The sequence below is a fragment of the Odocoileus virginianus genome, chromosome 2 (assembly GCF_023699985.2).
Source record: "Odocoileus virginianus isolate 20LAN1187 ecotype Illinois chromosome 2, Ovbor_1.2, whole genome shotgun sequence".
Classification (NCBI taxonomy): Eukaryota; Metazoa; Chordata; class Mammalia; order Artiodactyla; family Cervidae; genus Odocoileus; species Odocoileus virginianus.
This window is the reverse complement of record NC_069675.1, coordinates 36,394,875-36,418,325: the sequence shown is the minus strand read 5'-3', so window position 1 is coordinate 36,418,325 and position 23,451 is coordinate 36,394,875. Positions and strand designations below refer to the sequence as shown.

Genomic DNA, 23,451 nt, shown 5'->3' with positions numbered 1-23,451 from the left:
ATACAGGTTCAATCCCTGGTTTGGGAAGATCCTCTGGAGAAGGAAATGGCAACCCACTCCAGTATTCTTCCCTGGAGAATTCGGTGGACAGAGGAGCCTGGCAGTCCCCAGTTCCTGGGGTCACAGAGAGTCGGACACAACTGAGCAACTAGCACTTTCACTTCACTTGTTTCTGATAATGCCACAGGAGAGATGATTGGGAAGCAAGTTTATTTTGCCGTCTTTTAGAATTTGTTCACATTTCTCGTGGGGCATAGTGATAGAGACATGGGTTTAGAGTTTCATGGATACTCTTTAACTGTTTTTAATTCCATTATTTCTATCTTTATGATTTTGAGCAAATTTTCTCTGAACCTCAATTTTTAAATGGAGATACTTCCTGACTCATGTAATAGTTTTGAATTGATATATGAAAATTGCTTTAGCACAGTAAGCACACATAAGCACAGTAAGATAACTGTATTCATGGTCATCTTATAATAATCCTTATGTAGGCTGCATTTTCCTCTTTTCCAGTAAAGAAAGACAATCAAAAAAGTTAAATACTTTGCTGAAAGTCATCAAAATAGTAGACAGTGAAACTGTGGGTGGTGCTGCCAGGTCCTCGATCTAGTTCAGGGTTATTCCCATTGTACCCAAATATATCAGATTTTGAGACAATAAGACAGTACTACTGTAAGTAGTGTCATCATGTCTGTCTTGGACTATATGTTACACCATACTATATGTAATACTATGCATAGATTTAAAAATCTATCTCAGAAAGCATTTAGGCCAACTATTGTTACAAACTGCAGGGGCTTCCTGGGTGACTCAGTGGTTAAGAATCCACCAGCCATAGCAAGGATGCAGGTTCAATCCCTGGGTCAGGAAGATCCCCTGGAGAAGGAAATGGCAGCCCACTCCAGTATTTTTGCCTGGAAATCCTGCACAGAGGAGCCAGACTAGTCCATGGAGTCACAAAAGAGTTGGACAGGAATTAGTGACTAAACAACAACAGAGAGTTACATGCTGCATTTTCTGGTTAATCTCACTGATTTCAGGCTTCACATTGATTTTGAACCTGTAAATTGAATTCTGTAAATCTAATAATCTGTTTTCCTTTTTAAGAAAAAATTAATATTCCTTTTCAAAAACTTTGGCTCCTCCTGTATCGATTTTGTCAAAGTCATTGGGAGCAAAGATAGGGTTAGTCTGGCAAGCAGTAGGATCTCAAATATTTTGAGTAGATTTTATTCATGTTAATGAAGTGAATCAGTACCAAGGAAGAGAACTGAAACATAATTCATTGGTTTGTTAGACCCTTTAAAAATGTGTCATGGATTTCTTGGCAAATATATAAAAATTGGAGACCCTTTCCCCAAAAAAGATGTTATGTATCAGGTTTTAGATAAAATTTTAAAGTGTCTGTAGACTCTGGATTAAGAACCTCTGATTTAAACAGTATTTGGCTCAAGAATGTGTTTTTAATATATAAGATTGAAAATAACTATTTCTCATAATAAAACTACATTGTGAAAACCTGATTTAGCAGCGGCTGAATTGTCAGGTTTCTCTCACTCATGTCTTACTCCCCTGCTGGGCTTGAACATAATCATCTTTATTTTTTCTTCTTCTTTCTTTTTACACAATCAGACCAGATATAATTTTAAAGCTCATTTTAAATCTGGCTTCCATAGGGATATAGTGGTGATTAAGTGTTTTAGTTAATAGAGGAAAACTATGCTTTCCTTGATTTAAACAGAGACATTAATAACATCCCAAAGATACATGTGCCACACACTGATTAGGAAAAAAATGAAAGATCACAAAGGACAGTAATTGAAAACAAACTTTGCTATGAAAAATTGGGCTTGACTCAATTTAGGCTTTTTGGTATGTAAGAAACTGTGCCATTTGACACTTCATTCTGGTATAAATATTCTTGTGCCAGCTTTCTATATATGTTCCCTTACCTAGCAACTTTGACCCTTGGAACAAACAATTCTAAACAGTCCTGCTTAACGGGTACTTTTTAACTGAGACAGTAAGATATGGAGGAGAGAGAAGGAAAAATGGATTTTGTCATTTGACTGAATAACAACATAGAGATGGAAGGTGTCTACTCTGACAGCATTTCCCTTTTCTCTATTAACCAACTCGTGATATACTTAGGTTATGTTCTCAAATTTGGCTTATCCAAAGAATTACCTGAGATCCTTGTTAAAAATAAGGATTCTTGGACTTACTCCAGACCTGTATCCAGGGGAGAAGCATGGGAATCTATATTTTTTACCATTTCCAGAGGTCAATCCCCTTTGCATTGAAAACAATTCTGAATATAAATCCTATTTAGTTTCTGGGATTTTGATTGGCTTATGGATAAGAGTTTACTGTTAAGGATGGGAAAGAAAGAAGAAAAGAAAATGGCTAAGAAGAAAGATACTGCATCATTTTAATTCAGACTTTGCTGCTTGCTTGGATAGATTGGAACCAAAATGGAAGGGGCATTGAATACCTCGATAAAGAAAGGATTTTGAATTTCATTCATTCTGCTATACTAGTGATCTCCAAAATGGAATGCACAGTATGAATCATTGGAGAAGAAACCTGTTTATCAAAAGTTGAATTTTGCTAATATTTAATGAAGTCACATGGTGAAGAATCAAAAATAAGCATGGTATTCTGAAGAAGGGGATTCCCTGGTAGCTCAACTTCTAAAGAATCCACCAGGAGCCCGCTGTTCAATTCCTGGGTCAGGAAGATCCGCTGGAGAAGGGATAGACTCCCCACTCCAGCATTCTTGGGTTCCCCTGGTGGCTCAGCTGGTAAAGAGTCCGCCTGCAATGCAGGACACCTGGGTTTGATCCCTGGGCTGAGAAGATCTCCTGGAGAAGGGAAAGGCTACCCACTCCAGTATTCTGGCCTGGAGAATGGGTTCGCAGAGTCAGACATGATTGTGCAATTTTCACTTTTCTGAGAGAAGAGTAACATTTCCATGAAGACTGTTCCCCACCTATTATGAGTTGCTATGGCCTGTATATGCAGATAAATATTTACAGATATTTTTCAACTAACATAATCCTAACAAATGTGTGTGTGCCTTAAAATGGGTTGAAGACAGTAACGACAGTGCAAGTGAACAAGATAGTAGTCAAACTGATTTACACTCTTAGTGTAATCTGTCTGTTGGCCAAATGACAAAGCCAAAACAATGATTAAAATAGATAGTATAAAAAGTTATCCCTCCCCCCCAAATTCAGAATTACTAAAAGGATGGCATTAAATATGGATTTGTATCTCCTGTCATTTGTGGATATACTATGCCCTAACTATATTGGGTCTTAAAATTCTTAGTAATAATAATATGGAGCCATTACAGTTTAAATATTTTTAAAATATGACTTATCTTTTTAAGCTTTATGTAATCCTTTTAATTTCTGTTTTAGTATGAAATTAATGTTTTATAAAGTATGTATGGCTCTACTAATATTATATTCCTTAAATAATATGTAAGTAATTTGAGGCACACAGTTTTTAAGTTTGGAGATCACTATTTCTGAAGCTGTTTTTCTGTTGCGCTCTAAGAAACTCAGGAACAGAGGAAAGAACATGGACCCTCTGCAGGTGCCCTAGTGCTTTAACCAGAATAGCTTTGTTTTTATCATTTTTTTTAATGGAGATTCTTAGTAAAATTTTGATTATAAAACGAGCTCTCTTGATTTTTTAAAAAGATTTCAAAACCTCTTCTGTACATGGGAGCAACTAAAGGTTTTTAAATCAAAGAGTGGCCTGCTCAAATAAAGGGGCTTTCCAGGTGGTGCTAACGGTAAAGAACTCTTGTGCCAGTGCAGGAGACAAAAGAGACAGGGGTTCAGTCCCTGGGTCGGGAAGATCCTTTGAAGGAGGCATGGCAACCCACTCCAGTGTTCTTGCCTGGAGAATCCCATGGACAGAGGAACCTGGTGGGCTATAGGTCCCATGGACAGAGGAGCCTGATGGGCAAAGAGTTGGACATGACTGAAGCAACTTAGCACACAAGCACAATGGAAAAGAATCCCTTCCAAGAAGCATGGCCAATAAGAAGCCAGAACACAGATTTTCAGTGTTCTTTTTACCTGGTTATACAACAAATAAGTGTTAATCTGAGTCCTAGATTTATTAAAAGATATTTTTTACTTTCTTGTAAGAGCTACCAAAGTACTGAAATGTTTTCATTTTGAAAATTTTGTCTTTATTAATTTGGGGCTCACTTTTAGTTTTATATTTTTTAATATCAGGCCATAATATTTATAAATACTGGTTAACTGAATAATTAATAAATATGTTTTCATAAATTATAGTTTTGATAATTGGAATAGGCTCAAGTTGCATTTTTTTGAAATTCAAAGTTTTAGCCATATTAAACTTCCATTATTATGTATCCTTCAAAAGCCCATTTCATTTAGGTTCTCATAATGATTTTAGTGTTTATGCTTGTGTTTTAATTTAAAACCAAACTTTAGTTTTTAATAAGGGAGTTGATAGTTTTTCCCCAAAAGCATAACCTTTGGGAGAGAGATAATTAAAGACATCTGAATGTGTATACTATACTTTGGCCAAGAGTGCTAGACTTTTGATTAAATGTTATCTTGGTCACATGAGCCTGCTAACATCTTAATACTTTTTGTGTCAGAAAATTGCTCACTGACACTTTCAGTGTCAAAGCTATGATTTCTTTGCCAGTATAATACTAAAGTTACAAAGGATAACAAAATTCAGTTATATGGTATCAGTTGAGTGCACATTAATTGCACTTATCTGAGGGCGTTGCTTTGCTGTTTCCTGTCCACTTGATTTTTATTTATACTTTGTAGTTATTCTGGTGTGATGACACAGAAATCTTTATTTTTAAACAGGATACATTAATTGTTTGGTCAGAAGCTGAAAACTACGATCTGGCGCTAAGTTTCCAGGAAAAAGCTGGCTGTGATGAAATCTGGGAAAAAATTTGTCAGGTAAGGTTATTTTAATAATATTCAACTTGCATGCATTCTTGATTTTTTTTTTCATTTTATCTAAAAGAGGTATGTTAGAATGTGGAGAGATAAAACAGAAAACAAACATATAAGAAGGCTGACTGCCCTTGTGGCTGACTCTAGTTTCCAGTGCTCCCAGATGTTGAACTGATACTGTGTGACCCAAGATCTCCACCATAAACCTTACAGTTAGCCACACATGTATGTGCATGATATGTCTGGCGTAGCACAAGGCCCCCAAGTAAACAAAACCACTCCTAATAGAAAGGGTATTCAGAGTGCTTAGGGGTTACATCTCGGGAACTAGACAAGGTCCACACCTTTCTTGAGGCAACAGTAGTCCTTTACTGCAAAGATCACCCTTTGGCCCTTGGCTGAGACTCTTACAGCAAAATGATCATATATGCCTTAGCATCTGCGTTTAGTGTAGCATATATGTGACAGAGCAGTAGTATCAGTATGAATATGCCTAACATTTGGAGAGCCAGTCTGGGCTAGGGATAGATGTAAAGAAGAAACTATTCTGTCCTATAAAGCCATGGTTTACTTTTTTGCACTATTTTGACTGGTCATTTCCCTCCTTCATCTACTGTAATTTGTTTTAATACCTTATGGTCGACTCTTACAGAACTCTTTAGTATAGAGATTAGCTGATAGTTAACAGCTAGTAAGTCCATTTATTCTTCATGTCAGTCATTTTCTATTGACGTTACATGCTAAGGAGCTTTACTTCAATTTTCCAATACATTTGATCACCAATATCAGTATTATCATAAGGCTTATGTACTTAAGGTAGTTGGATCAACAGTAGCAGTGTTGTACCATGTGTGGTAGTAGATACAATCTGAAAAGTAAGAGTCCAAGTGGATACTGGCATATTACTGTTGGGTTGGCCAAGTTATTTCTGTTTTTTTCCAGAAGATGTTACAGAAAGAACAAGCTTCTTTGGCCAAACCAGTAGAATCCCACTCAGTCATTAATAATTAGTCCAGTTAATCATATTGTATGGCAATGTCTCCCAGAGTGGTGTCAATTCTGTCTGGTTGACCTACAGACCTCCATTCAACTTTTTTGAGTCCCAGGAGCAGTGGTAGACTTGGTAAATATATAGCTTCAGCCTTCCAGGCATCTGTTATAATTGAGCTAAGAGAATACCATCTCTTACTCTGAGCTTTTTTTAAGGCATCCATGTTAATACTTGATTTCTCTCATTACATTACCTATTTATTCATTACTTTGCCCTCTGTTATCATTTCTCCTCCCTATTTGTCATTGATTTTTACCCAGACTTTTCCACCTTTGAAAGGAATGTTATGTTTGGCCACTCTGCTGGTCTCCCAAGGTTAATTTTTTACTACACAACTCAGTACTGTACTTTTAAGATCTATCCGTGTTTCTGAGTATACATTTAGTTTATTGCTCCCAGCTACTCTGTGGTATTCTACAGAACCATACATTATGTTTTCGTTCTGGGAGGTCATTCCTGACTTTGAAAGGACAATTTCGATAAAAAACACATTTCTTGGTCATTTCTTAACTCCTTATAATAAGAAAATAGAATTCCTCTCTGAAAATGATTGATAGCTCAAGGAGCACTAAGTATCTTAAGGGTAATGATAAATGATAGAACAGAAGGAATCATTGGGAAGAAATTATAAAAACCCAGAGCTCAGATAATTGATAATATATTGAGCTCTTGGAAAGCATGGTCAGAAGTACATATGAACTTTTAACCTTAGAAAATGATAGGGACATTTTCTTTGAAACAGATGAAGGAAGTGAATGAAGATGTAAGTTGTGAGATGAAAAAGAAGAATGTTGGAAGAAGTTGAATACTCAGTGGGCTCTCGGAGAAAAAGATCTCCTTTGTGAGACTTAAAGGAGAAATAGGGTTTGACAGATGAAAAGGAAAAAAATTTAAAGCAGTAACTATAAGGCACTGATCACTGTGATTGGTGTGTGGGAAATATAAATTTTCACTGAGAACCCTATTGATAATGTGGACCTACCGTGAACCTTTTCAGCATAAAGTTGACTGACTGTAAGAATGTTAAGGACAGTTTATGTTGCAATAACAAAATCATGAAATTTCAGTGGCTTATCACAGCAAAAGCTTGGTTTTTTTTCCTTAATGCTGTTTGACCAATATCGGAGAGGAAGGAACTTTGCTTACCAGAGTCACTCGGGGACCCAAGTTGATAAGAGAATTCACTTTAATATTTCCAAAGTTATTGCAAAGTGGGAAAGAAAAGTGACGAACCAGGGGCACTGGTTTTTAAAATCTCTTTCCAAAAGTTACACATGGCACTTTTGTTCACATTTTATTGGCCAAAGCAAATCGCATAGCTCCGTGTAACTTCACTGAATCAATGAACTCATGTGCCACAAGAGACAGAACCAAAAATACCTGGTGGGCAGCCCTGTGTGTGTTAGTCACTCAGTCATGTCTGACTCTGCAAACCAATGGACTGTAGCCCACCAGGCTGTTCTGTGCATGGGATTCTCCAGGCAAGAATGCTGGAGTGGGTTGCCATTTCCTTCTCCAGGGGATCTTCCTGACCCAGGGATCGAACCCAGGTCTCCTGCATTGCAAGCAGATGCTTTACCACCTGTCCTACTAGGGAAGCCCAGTGGACAGCACTATTGACATCCAAATAGACGCTTGGGTTTGTGTGCAATTGACAGATCAGAGTTATGTTTAGAAGAGCATTGAGGAAGCTTGTCAGGGTTAATACTAGATAACAAAGAAATGAACTTGCTATAACCAAGTTAATGGTTCCAGAGCTGTGCTTTTATTCTTAAACTTATACAAACCATGTTCATTTGAAGTGTAAGTTAACTCCTCTGGTGTCCTCTTTTTTGTTCTTTGTAACCTCTGTTTCTTCTTCCTTCCCCTCAAGCTTCTTCTCTCTTTTCTCTGGTTACTTACTGTTAGAGTCTTCTGGCCTTAACCATTACCTTAATACCAGATATCTATCTTCTGTCATATTTTTCCAGAGTAGTAGGCATGGGCTTCCCACATGGTTCAATTATTAAGAATCCGCTTGCCAAGCAGGAGACGCAGGTTCAGTCACTGGGTCATGAAGATCCCCTGAAGAAGGAAATGGCAACCCACTCCAGTATTGTTGCCTGGAAAATCCCATGGACAGAGGAGCTTGGCGGGCTACAGTCCATGGGGTCGCAAAAGAGACAGACATGACTTAGTAACTAAACAACAACAGTAGACCCACAGGTTTAGTTGTCAGCTGGATATTCAAACACCTCAAACTCAAATCAGTTTGTTAAAGAAGCCATGATCTTCCTGATGACAAGTTTAAAACTGCAGGGTCATTGCAATTCCTTTTCTTTTTTGTAGCTATTCCTCATCTGCCCCAACATCACAGTCCAAATTCAGTTGTTCGTTTAGCCTTTGGAATAACCTATTTTACCTGTTTTTTCAAATTTATCTCATATAGCTGATGCCAGGTCAACTTTCTAAAGTGCTGCACATTCACTTCCTTGAACAATACAGTTGTTTTAGTTTGACTTTCCATGATCTGGTTTCATTCACTCTGCATTTCCAGTTTTGCTGTTTGCCATGTGCATGTCCTGTACTTTGATTTCTCTGGCTCTGTGCTCTTTCCCCTTGCACTTTGAGTACCTTTTTCTCCCTCTGAATCTTACATGTCTTTGAAGGTCTACTTAAAATCTCAAATGCCGTGGCTTTTATGATCCCTTCCTTATATTCTTTGCTCACCCCCACCCCAAGAGCTGGAAGGAATTTTCCTTCCTCTGAGTTTCCAAGACATTTTATCTGAACTGTTCTTATGACCTTGTTGCTTATAGTGTCTCTTAAATTTATGTGTCATCCTCCTTAGGCCCAGATATTCTGTTGAAAACTCAGAAGTAAAAGAAATACTGTCATTCCTCCAGGGAAAAAAATACACAGGCCTTAGTATATCCATCTGCTTTTTTCTCTTTAAGTTCTTGGATCTTTTTTCATGTGTTGCTTTGGTGAATTTGGAGATTTGTGGAACTTTGTTTAGGATATTCAGGATGTTTTAAGGTAGAGAATAGAGGATTATTGCACGATTGGATTAGGAATTAGAAAAATTTATGAAAAGTCAAATTCTAAACTTTTTCTTTTAGAGTAATTCATTAGAAAATTTGTTAGCCTTGCTTTTATTCAATCATAAAGCAGTCAACCTGAATCATACAGCAGTTCTTTATTCATTATGGTGTAATTTTTATCTAGATGTTAGTACCTTTGGAGGTTTTATCACAGATGTTAAATGAATGCCAGTTTTTAAAATAATAGTTTTTTTTTTTTTATTTGTCTGTTTATTAGTTTCAGACTCAGAGCAAAAGCAAATGTTTTTCCAAAAGTATTTTGAGGAAATCTTATTTTCTTATTCTTAAATAGACAAGGAGTTGGGTTTTAATTTGGTTTGAACTCAATAGTGTCCTTGTTAAGCCAGTGTGGTGGTGCTTTGTTATACATAATAATTTGGGAGACTGAGAGAAGAGTTAATTTCTGCAAAGTTCACTCCGCATTATCTGAAACATTCAGGTTATTAGGTATCAGAATTAACCTCAAGTTATAAGTTGGGAAATTTAGAAGTGAAATCATCTGCAGTCAGTAACTGAAGACTCAAATAACTGACTATAAGCTAGTAGTATTTCCCCCTCTACACTTTACTTTTAATTAACAATTAGGATTAATTAATTAGGATTAATTCCTTAAAAGGTATGTTTACTTAAATTCAGTGGTGAGTGATTTGGTTTCCGAAATTTTGAATTCTTTTGTATTTTAAGGTAACCAGCTGTACCTGTATATTTTTAGGTTCAAGGTAAGGATCCATCAGTGGAAGTCACACAGGACCTTATTGATGAATCAGAAGAAGAACGATTTGAAGAAATGCCTGAAACCAGTCATCTGATTGACCTACCCACATGTGAACTCAATAAACTTGAAGAGATTGCTGACTTAGTTACCTCAGTTCTCTCCTCACCTATCCGTAGGGAAAAGCTGGCTCTGGCCTTGGAAAATGAAGGCTATATTAAAAAACTACTGCAGCTATTCCAAGCTTGTGAGAACCTGGAAAACACTGAAGGCTTACACCATTTGTATGAAATTATTAGAGGAATCTTATTCCTAAATAAGGCAACTCTGTTTGAGGTTATGTTTTCTGATGAGTGTATCATGGATGTCGTGGGATGTCTTGAATATGACCCTGCTTTGGCCCAGCCAAAAAGGCACCGAGAATTCTTGACCAAGACTGCGAAGTTTAAGGAGGTTATACCAATAACAGACTCTGAACTAAGGCAAAAAATACATCAGACTTACAGGGTACAGTACATTCAGGACATCATTTTGCCTACACCATCAGTTTTTGAAGAGAATTTTCTTTCTACTCTTACGTCTTTTATTTTCTTCAACAAAGTTGAAATAGTCAGCATGTTGCAAGTAAGTAAACTAAGGTGTTCGTCACAATTCTGTTTTCAAATATGTAGTCACCTTAATAGTTAAGCTGGTATTTGTTCCTTCTTTTTGAAATATTTATTTTGTTTACTTTAAATGTACTATCAAACATAGAAAACGGGGCTTTATCTCATAGTTTTCTGAAGAATCATTTCTTAATGTGATATTTTATATTTCTGAATCTCCTGTCATGCAGCTGGGTTGTTTTTTTTTAACTTTTCATTTTTTGCATTTAAAACATTGTCGTACAGTATATGTGACATAAAATTCAGAATTTTAATAATTTTTAAGTGTACAGTTCATAGCAATGAGTACATTGACAGTGCTATGCAGCCATCACCACTGTCCATTTCCTGAACTTTTTCATCTTAAACAGAAGCAGCTTATTTTTTAAAATACCTTTTATGCCATTTTGTGAGACCTAATTATTATTGTGGGTATGTGTGAGTGTGTGTGCTTAAAGCTTCCCCGATAATACAGATGTGCAGCCAGGACTGAGACTGACTGATTTTATTCTGTTTCTTTGAATTGTATAACAGAAGTTTTGTACCTCTAATGGTGAATGAGCCCTGGGTTTGGCATTTTGGTTTTGTGCGTGTGCCCATTTTTATATCATTGCAGAGAAAAAAGTTTGATTTCAGACTTTATAGGAGCAGCTCCTCTTTTCCCCTTTGTTTTGTTACCTAAAGTAGTAGACATGCACAGTTTGACTTAGATAATTACGATTTATTAAAAGCTCTTAAAGTGAAATGGTAAAGAAAAACTGAGATGATCTAAGGAAACTAGTTTAATTATTAATACTTAAAGCAGCAGGAATTTAGGGGGAGATTTCCCAGCTGTATTTATGATAGGCTTTAAGCTGTCAATCAGTAGCTCCCTTAGTACCTATATCAGAGCAGAGTGCTTTTGTAGAATATTATCAAGAATAACAGGGGCTTCCCTGGTGGTCCAGTGGGTAAAACTCTGTACTCCCAATGTAGGGGACCCGAATTCGATCCCTGGTCGGGGAGCTAGATCCCACAAGTCACAATTAAGAGTGCTCATGCCACAACTAAGACCCAGCGCAACCAAATAAAGAAGAAAAAAAAAAATTTCTTTTTTAAAGAGTAATAGAGATTAGGGGGGAAAATGCTAGGAATCAGAAAGCATTCTCCCAGCAGACTGTAGTACTTGAAATTGCTTCTCTAATCGTTCTGGAGTTTTAGCTGTCAGCACACAAATAATGAATCCTATAAGAAGAATTTAAATGGGAAATTGCATTTATCAAAGAACTGGAACTATTTTCCAATGAAAACATTCTGAAAATAGTTAAAAATCTTTAGACAGGAAAGAAGGATTTAATCTGGGAGCGATGCAGGAAGAGAAAAATTTATAAAAGGTGTTAAGTTGAGATAAATGTGTACTTATTCACTAAAATCTAAAATATTGAGACAAATAAATGATTTGAAGCATATGTGATTTATACAGTTAAATTCTCTCAGAAGGTGGATGATTCAGACCTCCATACGCAAGATCTGAAGAAAATCAACAAAATAACAAAAGGAACACTTCTGAGTCAGTGAAAGGGGTTATTTGTCAGTGTGTCTTTGAGTAGCACCAAAGGATATTTATTGGGAGAGCATATTATATTTTCCATAGTCATACCTAGTGCTTTTCATTCATTTTTTCATATATGCTCTACCTTGTTTCAGAAAGGCTTTAAGGGATTGATACCTCTTCATGGGGGATTCACAGTAAGAAAAGGGGCAGGTATATTAGCTAGTGGTAAAGAACCTACCAGCAAGTGGAGGAGACATAAAAGACCCGGGTTCAATCCCTGAGTCTGAAGATACCCTGGAGGAGGGCATGGCAGACCACTTCAGTATTGTTGCCTGGAGAATTCAATGGACAAAGGAGTCTGGCAGGCCCAGGTTCATGCAGTCACAAAGAGTCAAACACACTGAAGTGACTTGTACGCAACATACTAGCTATATCCTTAATATGTCATTGTTTGATTTTTAGTGTCAACCATGCAGTTACCACTATTACAGATATTTTTAGGTTATGTTCTTTTAATTAAAATTATTTGAATTATATTTCATAAAAGTGAATTTTAAAGATTACTAAAGCTTAAAGCATAACTTTCAGCAGATTTTGATGAAAATTTTCTCTAAAGTGAATTTCAATATTCATGTCAGTTTTTTCTTTGTAATTTAATTGTTCATACTTATTCCAGAAAATTGGAAAATACAGATGAACAAAGAAGAAAATCACTCAAAATCCATCACCAAAAGTTAATCACTGTTAGCATTTATAATCTTACCACTATCAGATTTCAGTGTTCTTTATTGCCAAATTTGTAACTCCCATTATTCTAATCCACTATGGACTAATAATGAAATCTTCAAACTTGTTTGAATTATGTTTAAATTAAGCATAAATAAACAGACCCTGAACAGGAGCTAGAGAGGCACTCAGTTAAGGTAAATAGAGTTTTCATGCATGTCCTTTAGAACATCAAATTTTTGTTTTTCAGAAAGTTCTTTAGGGGTTTCTGATTAAATGTAAATGAGGTAGTAATACATGTCTAGCTAATATTGAAAGGTATTGTCAAGTTTTGAACCTTATAACATGAATATACTGGAATTTTAAGTTTATCTGAAACTGCTAGGAGGTTTTCATATACTTTTATTGTTATTTGTAAAATCAGATAAGTGAGTATAACTTTATACTTTTGTTAATATTTCATATAATATTTCTTCTCATGTAGGAAGATGAAAAATTTTTGTCTGAAGTGTTTGCACAATTAACAGATGAGGCCACGGATGATGATAAACGACGTGAATTGGTAAGTTATTATTGAAATTCACACCCTTAAAGAGCACTTACTTTTTTGGCATACATAGCTTTTAACATTGAGCTTGTTAATTTAAGAGGAAGATGCTTATAATTAGTACGAAAGGAACAGATGACCCTTGAGCAACACACATTTGAACTATACGAGTCCATCTAGACACAGATTTTTTTTTCAATAGTAAATACTACAGTCTACACGGTCCAAGGTTGGATGTGAAGCAATAGATATGGAGGACCTGCTATAAAGTTACATGCAGGTGTTTGACTTAGTGGAGAGTGGGTTCCCCAAACCCTGTATTGTCAAGGGTCAACTATATTTAAATTATACTATAAAATGATTATTCTCAAAATTTCTTAAACTTATTATTTATCTTAGAAGTTTTTAGAGATATTTAGTTTTTCCCCCCATTGAGGGAATATGTGCCTTATAAAGTCAAGCATGTGGATTGTGTTAGGACAGAACTACGAATTCATATATTTTTGTGGTTGTAGAAACATTATTGAGATGCCAGGTAGAATCCTGGCAGAAACCAACACAATATTGTAAAGCACTTATCCTTTAATTAAAAAGAAGTAAATTTTTAAAATAATAAGGGAGAATCCTTGAGTAATGAATGATAAATAATTTGACTCTTAGAGATGCTTGTATTTCAAGTGTTGATAGTTAGGTTTTTGAGATATAAACCATGCTTAGGGGAAAGAGAATGGTTACTGCTGTTCACCAACAGTTTACCATTTTTTTAAACTTTATAGTCAGATGCTAAAGAAGTCCTGAAAGAAAATCAGATGTTTCCTGGTGTAAAGGGATAATTTTATAAATGAGAAAACTAAATATGCCATTAATAAATACCTATACCAAAGATGAATTGGCTGATTTGAAGTCAGGATATCCTGGCTCCTCATAACCTAAAGAACATAGAAACCATGCTATAAAAAATGGTAACTGGGTTTTCAGGTCCTTGAGAAGGTTTAATTCCACACTGGTAGTTCATATTACAGTTTGCCCCCAAGATTTCTTTTAATGTGTGTCGGCTTCTCACTGTACTTCCTAACATTACAGGTTAATTTTTTCAAGGAATTTTGTGCGTTTTCTCAGACATTACAACCTCAAAACAGAGACGCATTTTTCAAAACTCTGGCAAAGTTGGGGATTCTTCCTGCTCTTGAAATTGTAATGGTAATTATATAGTTTCACTTCATGTTTTTTAAAAAATTGCAAATTTGTAATAGTTTTATATTAATGGATGGGAAATAATTTATTATAATAATGCATGTTGAATGTTTTAATTTAAGTTGTAATTCACTTGGTGAGTCATCTTCAGATTTTTATTAACTTAAATTTATAATATTAATGTGTGATTCATATACTATGACTTCAAGTGAGTAAAAATCCCACATGTTTTTACAAGACTATTATCTCTTCTATAACAAAGTTAAGTCTGTTTCATAGAAACTAATAAAGTTCCTTTCCTTTTTAGACCAGTGAGTAGGGGAGGGAAGATGACCAAGGGGGCTTGTGCTGCAATATGGGGTAGAGGGAGTGATTTTCACACTTCTGTTTATATGAACTATCCAATGGCATTTATTGTATGAGAAATTAACAAAAGATTTTTAAGTATTAACTCATTTAATAATAACCCATTATAGTTAACATAAATAACTTTTATGAACAAATAATTTTTCCAAAACAAAAAATTTTGGTGAGACAAGTGGCATTGTTTCACTTTTTTTTTGCCAGTCTCTGATGTCTGGCCTAATAGACGATAGGTAGATTCTCATAGCAGCTTCTGCATTTAATCTGTTACGATATAACACCTTATAGCCTCTGGAAAACTCCACTAGACTTCTCAGAGACTGGGAGTGAAAAGAGCCAATAATGCCTTAATACTTCTTTTCTTAAGTATTATGAAAATAGTTCCACTCTAGTGCACTTTTCAAAAAGGTGTTATAACCCCCTTTTGGAGTTGTTGGACCCCTCCCCAGGATTCCCTGGGCCACACTTTGAGAATTGCAAACTTAGGGAATGTTTTCAGAAAAACGTGGAGATTTCTAACTTATGAATCATATGTCCTTTAGGTACTACTTAATGGGGAGACCCATCATTCAGGATCACTCCCTTAGAAAACTAAGTTATGGAAAAGAATGAAAATACCCAGATTGTATCAAAAGCATCCTCTGTTAAGAGAGTAAAAGAGAGACTCAGTTACTCAGGTGTAAACTGGAAAATCCAGGGCTAAATACAGATTCTAGAAAGTTTTGAAGCCTTATCTGAGAGACATCATTCACATTTTTGCATTTATTTACATCAAGAATCCTCCTTCCCACCCCCCAAATTTTTTGCAGCATTTATAAAGCAGTGCTTTATAATCTTGTGCTTATTCTTTTATTTGAATTCTATGAATGTTTATCTTTGTGGTGGTTAAAAAACACACACACACATACCGGGTCGACACTAATCATTAAAGTTTTTAGTTAAGTTTTTAGTATTTGTAAAAGAAAATGATGAGAGAGGTATGTATTTTGATTCTAGTACCATGTCTAAATCCAAAAATATGTTTGACATAGACCTGGGAGAAAAGAGGGGTCAACATTCTCCAAGTAATCTGATTCTCCTTTTATCAGGGCATGGACGATTTGCAAGTCAGGTCAGCTGCAACAGATATATTTTCTTATCTAGTAGAGTTTAGTCCATCCATGGTCCGAGAATTTGTAATGCAAGAAGCCCAGCAGAGTGATGACGTAAGTGGTACTGTTTTGGTTCTGTGTGAATTACCTATAGAATAATGTCTGCAGACTGTTGAGAGAAAAGGAATATAACCAAAATTTTAATCTTTTATAAAGAATAATTGGATTTCTAATTAGTTGTGACTTTGGCAAGCCCAGAATATATAGCAGTTGATGTGTTTATTGTTTAAAAAAAAAATTCAAACTAGTATTGAGATAGATTTAGTGAATCTAGTGAAAGGTAACTCTAAACACTTAGGTCAAGCACTTTTCTAGTATAACTTAGAAGTTGCTTTTGCTTGTTCAGATGTGTCTGTTATTTTAGTGGGGATGAACATTTAATAATGAAACCTATGTTGTGTTTTCCACTACAAAAATACTAAACTTTCCCCTTAAACTATTTTAAAGACAAAATGAACATATATTCATAATGAAGTACCCTTATATTAAATATATGTTAGTGTTAAGTAGAAAATAACTAAAATATCATTATGTTTCTTCTTAAAGAAGGTCTAGATTCCCAATGCTAATTTGATTCATTTATGTTTTGGTTACTGTTGAATTAAACTATAGTTTTTTATGTTTTATTTTTAATTTCTTAATGTCTGTTTAGATTTTTGCATTCATTTTTGTTGGATATTTCCAATTTTTTTAAGGCAGTTTTTAGAATCAGGACTAATGCTATTGTTCAGGTGGTAGGAAAGAAATAGAAGAAATGTTTTGTATTAAGTATATTTTAAAGTTTAAATGATGCTAAATCTGACTAAAGAAATAGTTTGTTAATCGGTTTACCATGTCACTGTTGATATCATCTTAGTGTCATTTTCACAGAAGATAACTTTGAAACAAACACATCTGTTACTTCATCCTCAGTGATGCATGGGATTATGAGCATTCATCATAAAATCTCTCAAACCTAGTAACTTAGAATTATTAACTTTTAAATCTTTTATTTATGTTTTCATTAGAAATATTTCCTTGTTTACATTTAACTGATGCATGAGGCATGGGGAAGCAGTTACTCATTTTTAACAATGAAAAGTCCCTTTTTAATTTCTCTTTTTCTTGTAGTCACAGTCTTCAAAGTCTTTCATTTCCCTGAATTTTCTGAGGTCTTACAATTTTCCAATTTAAAATTTCTGTTTACATCAAAATAAGTTAGCCCACAAATGAAGATAAATTATTTTTTCTTTAATTTCCAGAATTAAGGAGTCTAAATGTTGAATTCTATATTAAATTGGTGGTAACATTGAAGAAATAACTTACCTCTGTATTCAGTGTGCTCTCTCAAAACAAACACACAACATTCAAACTTTTCTTTCTAGTACTATAGAGCAGATTTGGTTTTAGCAACATGGATTGCAGGATTAAAATGTGTTAAGACACAAGGTAATGTTAACATTTTTCCTATAGTCATTATTTCTATATACAGATTTCTGCACAGATTCTAATATTTTCTTGACCTTATCAGAAAGTGTCAGTGCAAATCTGTTATTTAACTTTGTCATGGTTGCCACTTGACTAACAGTGACTGTAAAAAGCTGTAGATGATATATCTCAGCATCTAGAAGTTAAAAAGTTTTTAAGAAACCTTGGAAGCAATGAAATAAAGTATGTTCTTTGTTCCCCAATCAGAAAATAGGGAGGCCAGCCAGTTATCTGGATAATACCTAATTCCATATGTAGATACCTAGAACTTTCCTTCTGTTGCTAATTATTTTCCTCTGTGGCTAATTATTTAAGAATTGAAAAATTCTTAAACCCACTTAAATGTACTTTAAAAACAAAAATGTGTGTTTCTAAGAATACTATGACGTTGGAATGTGATAAAACCAACAGAAGTATTGTTCCTCTAAAACCTGATTTAGAAACTATTATACCAAGGCTTTGAAGTATCTCCCAGAAGCTATAATTAATATCACTCATGGCTATTTAGATGAAGGACGGCAGACTTTTCTTAAAGGGCCAAAAGGTAAATAAGATTTGGTGGGTCCTTTAGTCTCTGTCGCAGCTACTCAACTCTTCCTCTTTAGTATGAACCATTTATAGATGGTTTGAAAATGAATAGGTGTGGCTGTGTTCCAGTAAATGTTCTATTGTAAAACTATTTACAAAGTGAACAACCAGCCAGGTAGTTTGGTAGTTGAATGACCCCTGGCTTAGTCTCCAGAATATTGCAAGTAAGTAGTGGTGACATTTGGAGGCTGGTTCTGAATTGAAGGTTCTAATTGCAAAGCTTCTCTGATAATACAAAGAGACGTAAAACTCAGAAACCATGGTAGTAAAGCAACATTAATGGGATAGGAGTTACTAGGCTTCTCCTAAGACTACCTATTTAAGAGAGTATTCTCAAGAATAGATTTTGGTGACCTAGCGCTGGAAAAATGTCACTGTGGTTACTCTATAATGGCTTATTTTTCAGATCAAGTCATAGTGTGACATCCAAAGAAGCAATTTTCCTGTCATTTGTCTTAAATCTCCATTATTTTGCTATATGTTGCTTGATCATGAGTTTTCTAGTGTGATGAGTGCCATTGTTGGAGAAGCAGATTAAGGAAAATTAGATTTGTTTTCATGCCAGAAAAGAACTTTACCATGCAGTTAAAAATGCTGGCTTGAATTTTGAGAGTGGTCTGACTTTAATGACTGCTGAATTTTAGTTCCATTGGAGAAAAGAGCATGGAAGAGTTAAAATAAGGCTGCTTACCTAGCTAGTTATTAGCTGTACTGCCATTAGAGGCTTGGTCCTTTAATTTAGCTGTTCCTCCTGTTTATCAAGTTTGCTAAGAAAATGAAGCCTGTTTTACAGACAGTGAAAGTGAAAGTCACTCAGTCGTGTCCAACTCTTTGCAACCCCATGGACTGTATAGTCCACGGAATTCTCTAGGCCAGAACTGGAATGGGTAGCCTCTCCCTTCTCCAGGGGATCTTCCCAACCCAGGGATGGCACCCAGATCTCCCGCATTGAAGGCGGATTCTTCACCAGCTGAGCCACAAGGGAAGCCTGTTTTACAGACAACTAACTCAGAATGCTTGTAATTCTTTTAGCTCATTGATGAATGTTAAATCATTCATTATATTAGGAATTATTTGTTCATTGTCTCAGCACATTGTTACTTTGAAGTGGGTTTAGTCATGCATTATAGGTAGACTAATTTTAATTGTTTGCTGAGGTGAGTGTACTTCTGGGATAAGACCATTTTGCTATTCCATGCTACTCTCCACAACATAATCTCTAGCCACAAGGTTAATGCCAGTTTTTTTAGAAGTGATTTTTACTTAGTTTGCAGAATCCAGTAATTAATACTAATAATAATACCTAACATATATTATAGGGCTCATCTCATTTGTTACCCATCTCTTAGTGTCTTTCATTGTCTGGTGTCTTCTATATTACCAGTTGTAGTTTCATATATTTTGTCAGTGTTATTTTAGTTACCAAGATTGAGAATATGTTAGCGAATAAGAATTTCTGGTAAATGATTTTGCTTTCCATTGCCTATAAGGATGATATTGTAAGCTATTGTGTGCTCTGATTTTTGTTTGGTTTTGAGTGGGTTTCTTTTTACTCTAGTATGTTTATAGAACTTTGAAGACATGAGGATTAAAAAGTTTAAATAATTTCATCCATTCTTTTTTTCTTCCTGTATGATTCTGATTTTGTTCTTTCAGCCGGTGTGTTTGTCTTATATCCAAACCAGGTCTCATATAAACCTGTTTTCTTTCAGGATATCCTTCTTATCAATGTCATAATTGAACAAATGATCTGTGACACTGATCCTGAGCTAGGAGGTGCTGTTCAGTTAATGGGACTTCTTCGTACTCTAATTGATCCAGAGAACATGCTGGCTACAACCAATGTAAGAAATTACTCTGCAATAGAAACATTTTGGTCTAGTCAGTTTTAGATGATTTTGTATATACTAAGTTGTATATAAATATATAAATTATATGTAAATATTTAAATTTTGAAAATTTGTACAATTTTGAAAAGCATTCAAGCATTTGTACACTCAGTATTCAAGTAGCAGTAATATTCCTCTAGCAGTTATTTTTGCAGCAAAATACAAGATTGTAATCTGCTGAAATCTTGGTAAAATGCTAGCACTTCTATTTTTGTTTCTTGGCCTCTGTATGTTAGCATCTTAAAAATTAAAACAGCAATGTGAATATAATTAACACTACTGAACTATATATAAAATGGTTAATATGGTAAATTCTATATGTTTTTTATCACAGTAAAAAAGAAACAGTATGTATCAGATTATCTTAATTGCATGGTGAAAGGAGTCATTACACAAAAAGGACTTAAGGAAATATCACAAAATATTATTAGTGGTTATCTCAAAATGTTTGAATACTTCTCCTTTATAGAATTCCCTCATATTTAGAGAAAAATTATGTTTTCAAATCATTACACGTTTATAGAGCCAATTATATAAAAAATAATGGTAAAAAAACCAAAAGGCACTATTTTCCAAATTTCCAAGTAACAGATTCTTAAAACTTTTTAAGAAATATCGAAAATCTATACCATTTCTAGTGGCCTGATAAATAAACTTGGTATTTGTTCAAATTTGGATACATTGTGAAATCTGAGCTTTCAAATTTTAAGCAGTTAAGTTGTTCTTACATTGATAGATTTTCCATTGCATTTCAAATCATACTCGTGAAAGAAATTATTTTGAATAATTTTCCTTGGAGAAACCTTTTATAATGCTTTTTTTCATTTAATACATAATATGAAATATGTTTGTCAGTTCTTCAGAAATAAGATTAAGGTGAATATGATAACTTTGTTGAGTTAGGATACTTTCACAGTATCCTAAAGTATCTCTTGTTTGTGTATGACTTGCACTGCTAATTCTTGAAGATGTTCTATTAATTATAAAGATAATAAAGTTTTTATTTTAATTCTGTATATTTCAGAAAACTGAAAAAAGTGAATTTCTAAATTTCTTCTACAACCATTGTATGCATGTCCTCACAGCACCACTTTTGACCAATACTTCAGAAGACAGACGTGAAAAGGGTAGGGCCTCTTACTTACCTGCTTATGATTTCTGTTTTAAAAGATCAAGATAAGTATTAAAGCTAACAGGCTCTTTACTTGATGCTTTTTATGACAGGGAAATTATTACCTAAAATTTTAACCTGAAATATAAAATCATGGTTTCCCATGTTTTAGAGTGTCTGTGGTAGAGAAGTGTGTACAAAATGTGGGAGAAAGTATTACACCTTGAGGAAGAGAAATGTAAACACTTAGCAAAAGAAGATTGTTCCCAGAGTCTTAAGAGTTAATATCAAAAAATAAAAGTAAAAATAAAGTTAATATCAGAGTGAGTAAGTATAGAGAGTATATTACCTACATTAGAAAATCCAAGGGAACCATCATTTTAGAGTTGGCAATACAGTAAAAAAATGCTTTAATTTTTGAACATAAGCGTCAGAAGTTTAAAGGTTGGTTAAAGCAGAGAATAATAATTTTTAAAAATAAACGTTTACTTTACATGCTGACTCTTACTGATAGTTCGAATAGTGTCAAGTCTTTTTTTGTTTTTTTTTTTCTTTGTGTGCGTGTGTGTGCATGTGCATGTGTGTGTTAGTCGCGCAGTCGTGTCCGACTGTTTGTGACCGAATGGACTGTAGCCCACCAGGTTTCTCTGTCCATGGAATTCTCCAGGCAAGAATACTGGAGTGGATTGCCATTCCTTTCTCCAGAGGAACTTCCCAACCCAGGGATCAAACTCTGGGCTCCTGTATTGCAGGCAGATTCTTTACTGTTTAAGCTCCTGGGAAGTCTGTTTTTTGTATATGGGTTTTCTTTAATTGTGGTGGCTCAGACGGTAAAGAATCTGCCTGCAATGCAGGAGAACTGGGTTCAGTCCCTAGGTTGGGAAGATCCTCTGGAGAAAGGAGTGGCTACCTACTGCATATTCTTGCTTGGAGAATTCTGTGGACAGAGGAGCCTGGCAGGCTACAGTCCATGGGGTTGCAAAGAGTTGGACACAACTGAGCACCTAACATTGTCACTTTCACTTTCTTTTCTTTAATTTTATTTCCATATTGCATTCTTACATAAACAGCACCATAATTTATCAGCTACAATTTCCAGTTTCAGTTTATTAAAATGGAGTGAAAACTGAGACATATTTTTTAAGCAATCTGAGTGTAGAATTCTGCTGTGGTTTTAAGTACTTTCCCTTTAAGTGTTTAAGTATTCATAATTTTGTGCATATAAGTTGAGTTCTGCTGTATTTAACTTAGCCATTGATAAAATGTCACAGAACTGTAATAATCTATCTACAGTGTTTATGTGATCATGTGCCAAATATAAATAGCTAAAAGGACTGACTCTGAGAAGTATACAGCTCAACTGGTAAAATGAGAAATGTTGGGGGACATAAGCTCAGAAAATGATGGTTTATCTGTTAAATCAGTTAAGAGGAAGTCAGTTAAAATCTTTGTTAAACTAATAAAAATTGTACACCCTAGATAATACTATCAGCTCCATTTCTGAATTTATATCTTAGGGAGCATTTATGCATACACATGACAGATATAAGAATGTTGTTGCATTGTTCACTGTAGGAAATGAACATGTATATTTGTACAGTGGAATACTAATTAGCAGTCAAATAACTGAATTTTGATCTGTCAACTGATTAGTTCTCAAAAATATAAAATTGAATGGGTAAAAACAGCATGTCACAATGTTTTCTTTCAGAAAGTTTCCATTTATATAAATTAAATGCATTTTTAGCTTTCATTTCATTTTTTTCCCCATTTATTTTTATTAGTTGGAGGCTAATTACTTTACAATATTGTAGTGGTTTTTGCCATACACTGACATGAATCAGCCACGGATTTACATAGCTTTCATTTTAAAGTAAAACGTTTCCAGCATACAGAAATATTTAGATAATAGCATCACAGATACATATTTCCCATTGGCTTTGTCAATACTGACTTGTGCTTTTTCAGTTTTAAAAAAATAAATTATACATAGTTTCTAATGCATTCCCATTTTACCCCATCCCCATCCCTCAAGAAATGCCAAATTTGGAGTTTATCACTCCTGTTTTTTATATTACTATGACATGTATAATGTGTGGTTTTTCATAGTAACTTGTTTCTAGCTTTCTGCTGTTAACAGACAATGCTCTGGTATACATTATTATGTTTCCTTACATAAATATGCTCTAAGATGTGAGCCTAGGAATCGAAACTTTTAATATTCTTAATTTTTTTAATTCAAAGCGTAAGTGACTAATTGTTAAAATTTGTGTTAAATTAATAGAATATTTGATACCATATTTTAATAACTGTTCATCTGCACCCAAGTCTCTAAAAAAATTGCAGATCGAGATATAATATTTGACTGAAGCTACTAATTTTAATGGCTATTATGCCAGTAAAATGAGGTTATGATCA

General features: G+C 34.6%; 1 protein-coding gene across 6 annotated transcripts in view; it reads left to right on the top strand.

Annotated features, from left to right (window-relative positions):
- PPP4R3B (protein phosphatase 4 regulatory subunit 3B) overlaps positions 1-23,451 on the top strand; it is a 49,086-nt gene that overhangs the window by 7,580 nt on the left and 18,055 nt on the right. For 5 of the 6 annotated variants that reach the window (XR_002316873.2, XM_020909023.2, XM_020909021.2 and 2 more), the window contains exons 3-9: positions 4,878-4,976; positions 9,820-10,443; positions 13,208-13,285; positions 14,354-14,470; positions 15,916-16,032; positions 19,746-19,877; positions 20,947-21,049. Coding sequence is in view for 5 of the 6 variants with exons in the window: in XM_020909023.2 (XP_020764682.1) it covers positions 4,878-4,976; positions 9,820-10,443; positions 13,208-13,285; positions 14,354-14,470; positions 15,916-16,032; positions 19,746-19,877; positions 20,947-21,049 (1,270 nt within the window). In the remaining variant the exon portion in view is untranslated. The remainder of the gene's footprint in view (positions 1-4,877; positions 4,977-9,819; positions 10,444-13,207; positions 13,286-14,353; positions 14,471-15,915; positions 16,033-19,745; positions 19,878-20,946; positions 21,050-23,451) is intronic. The other variant, XM_070478457.1, reaches the window with a different exon arrangement.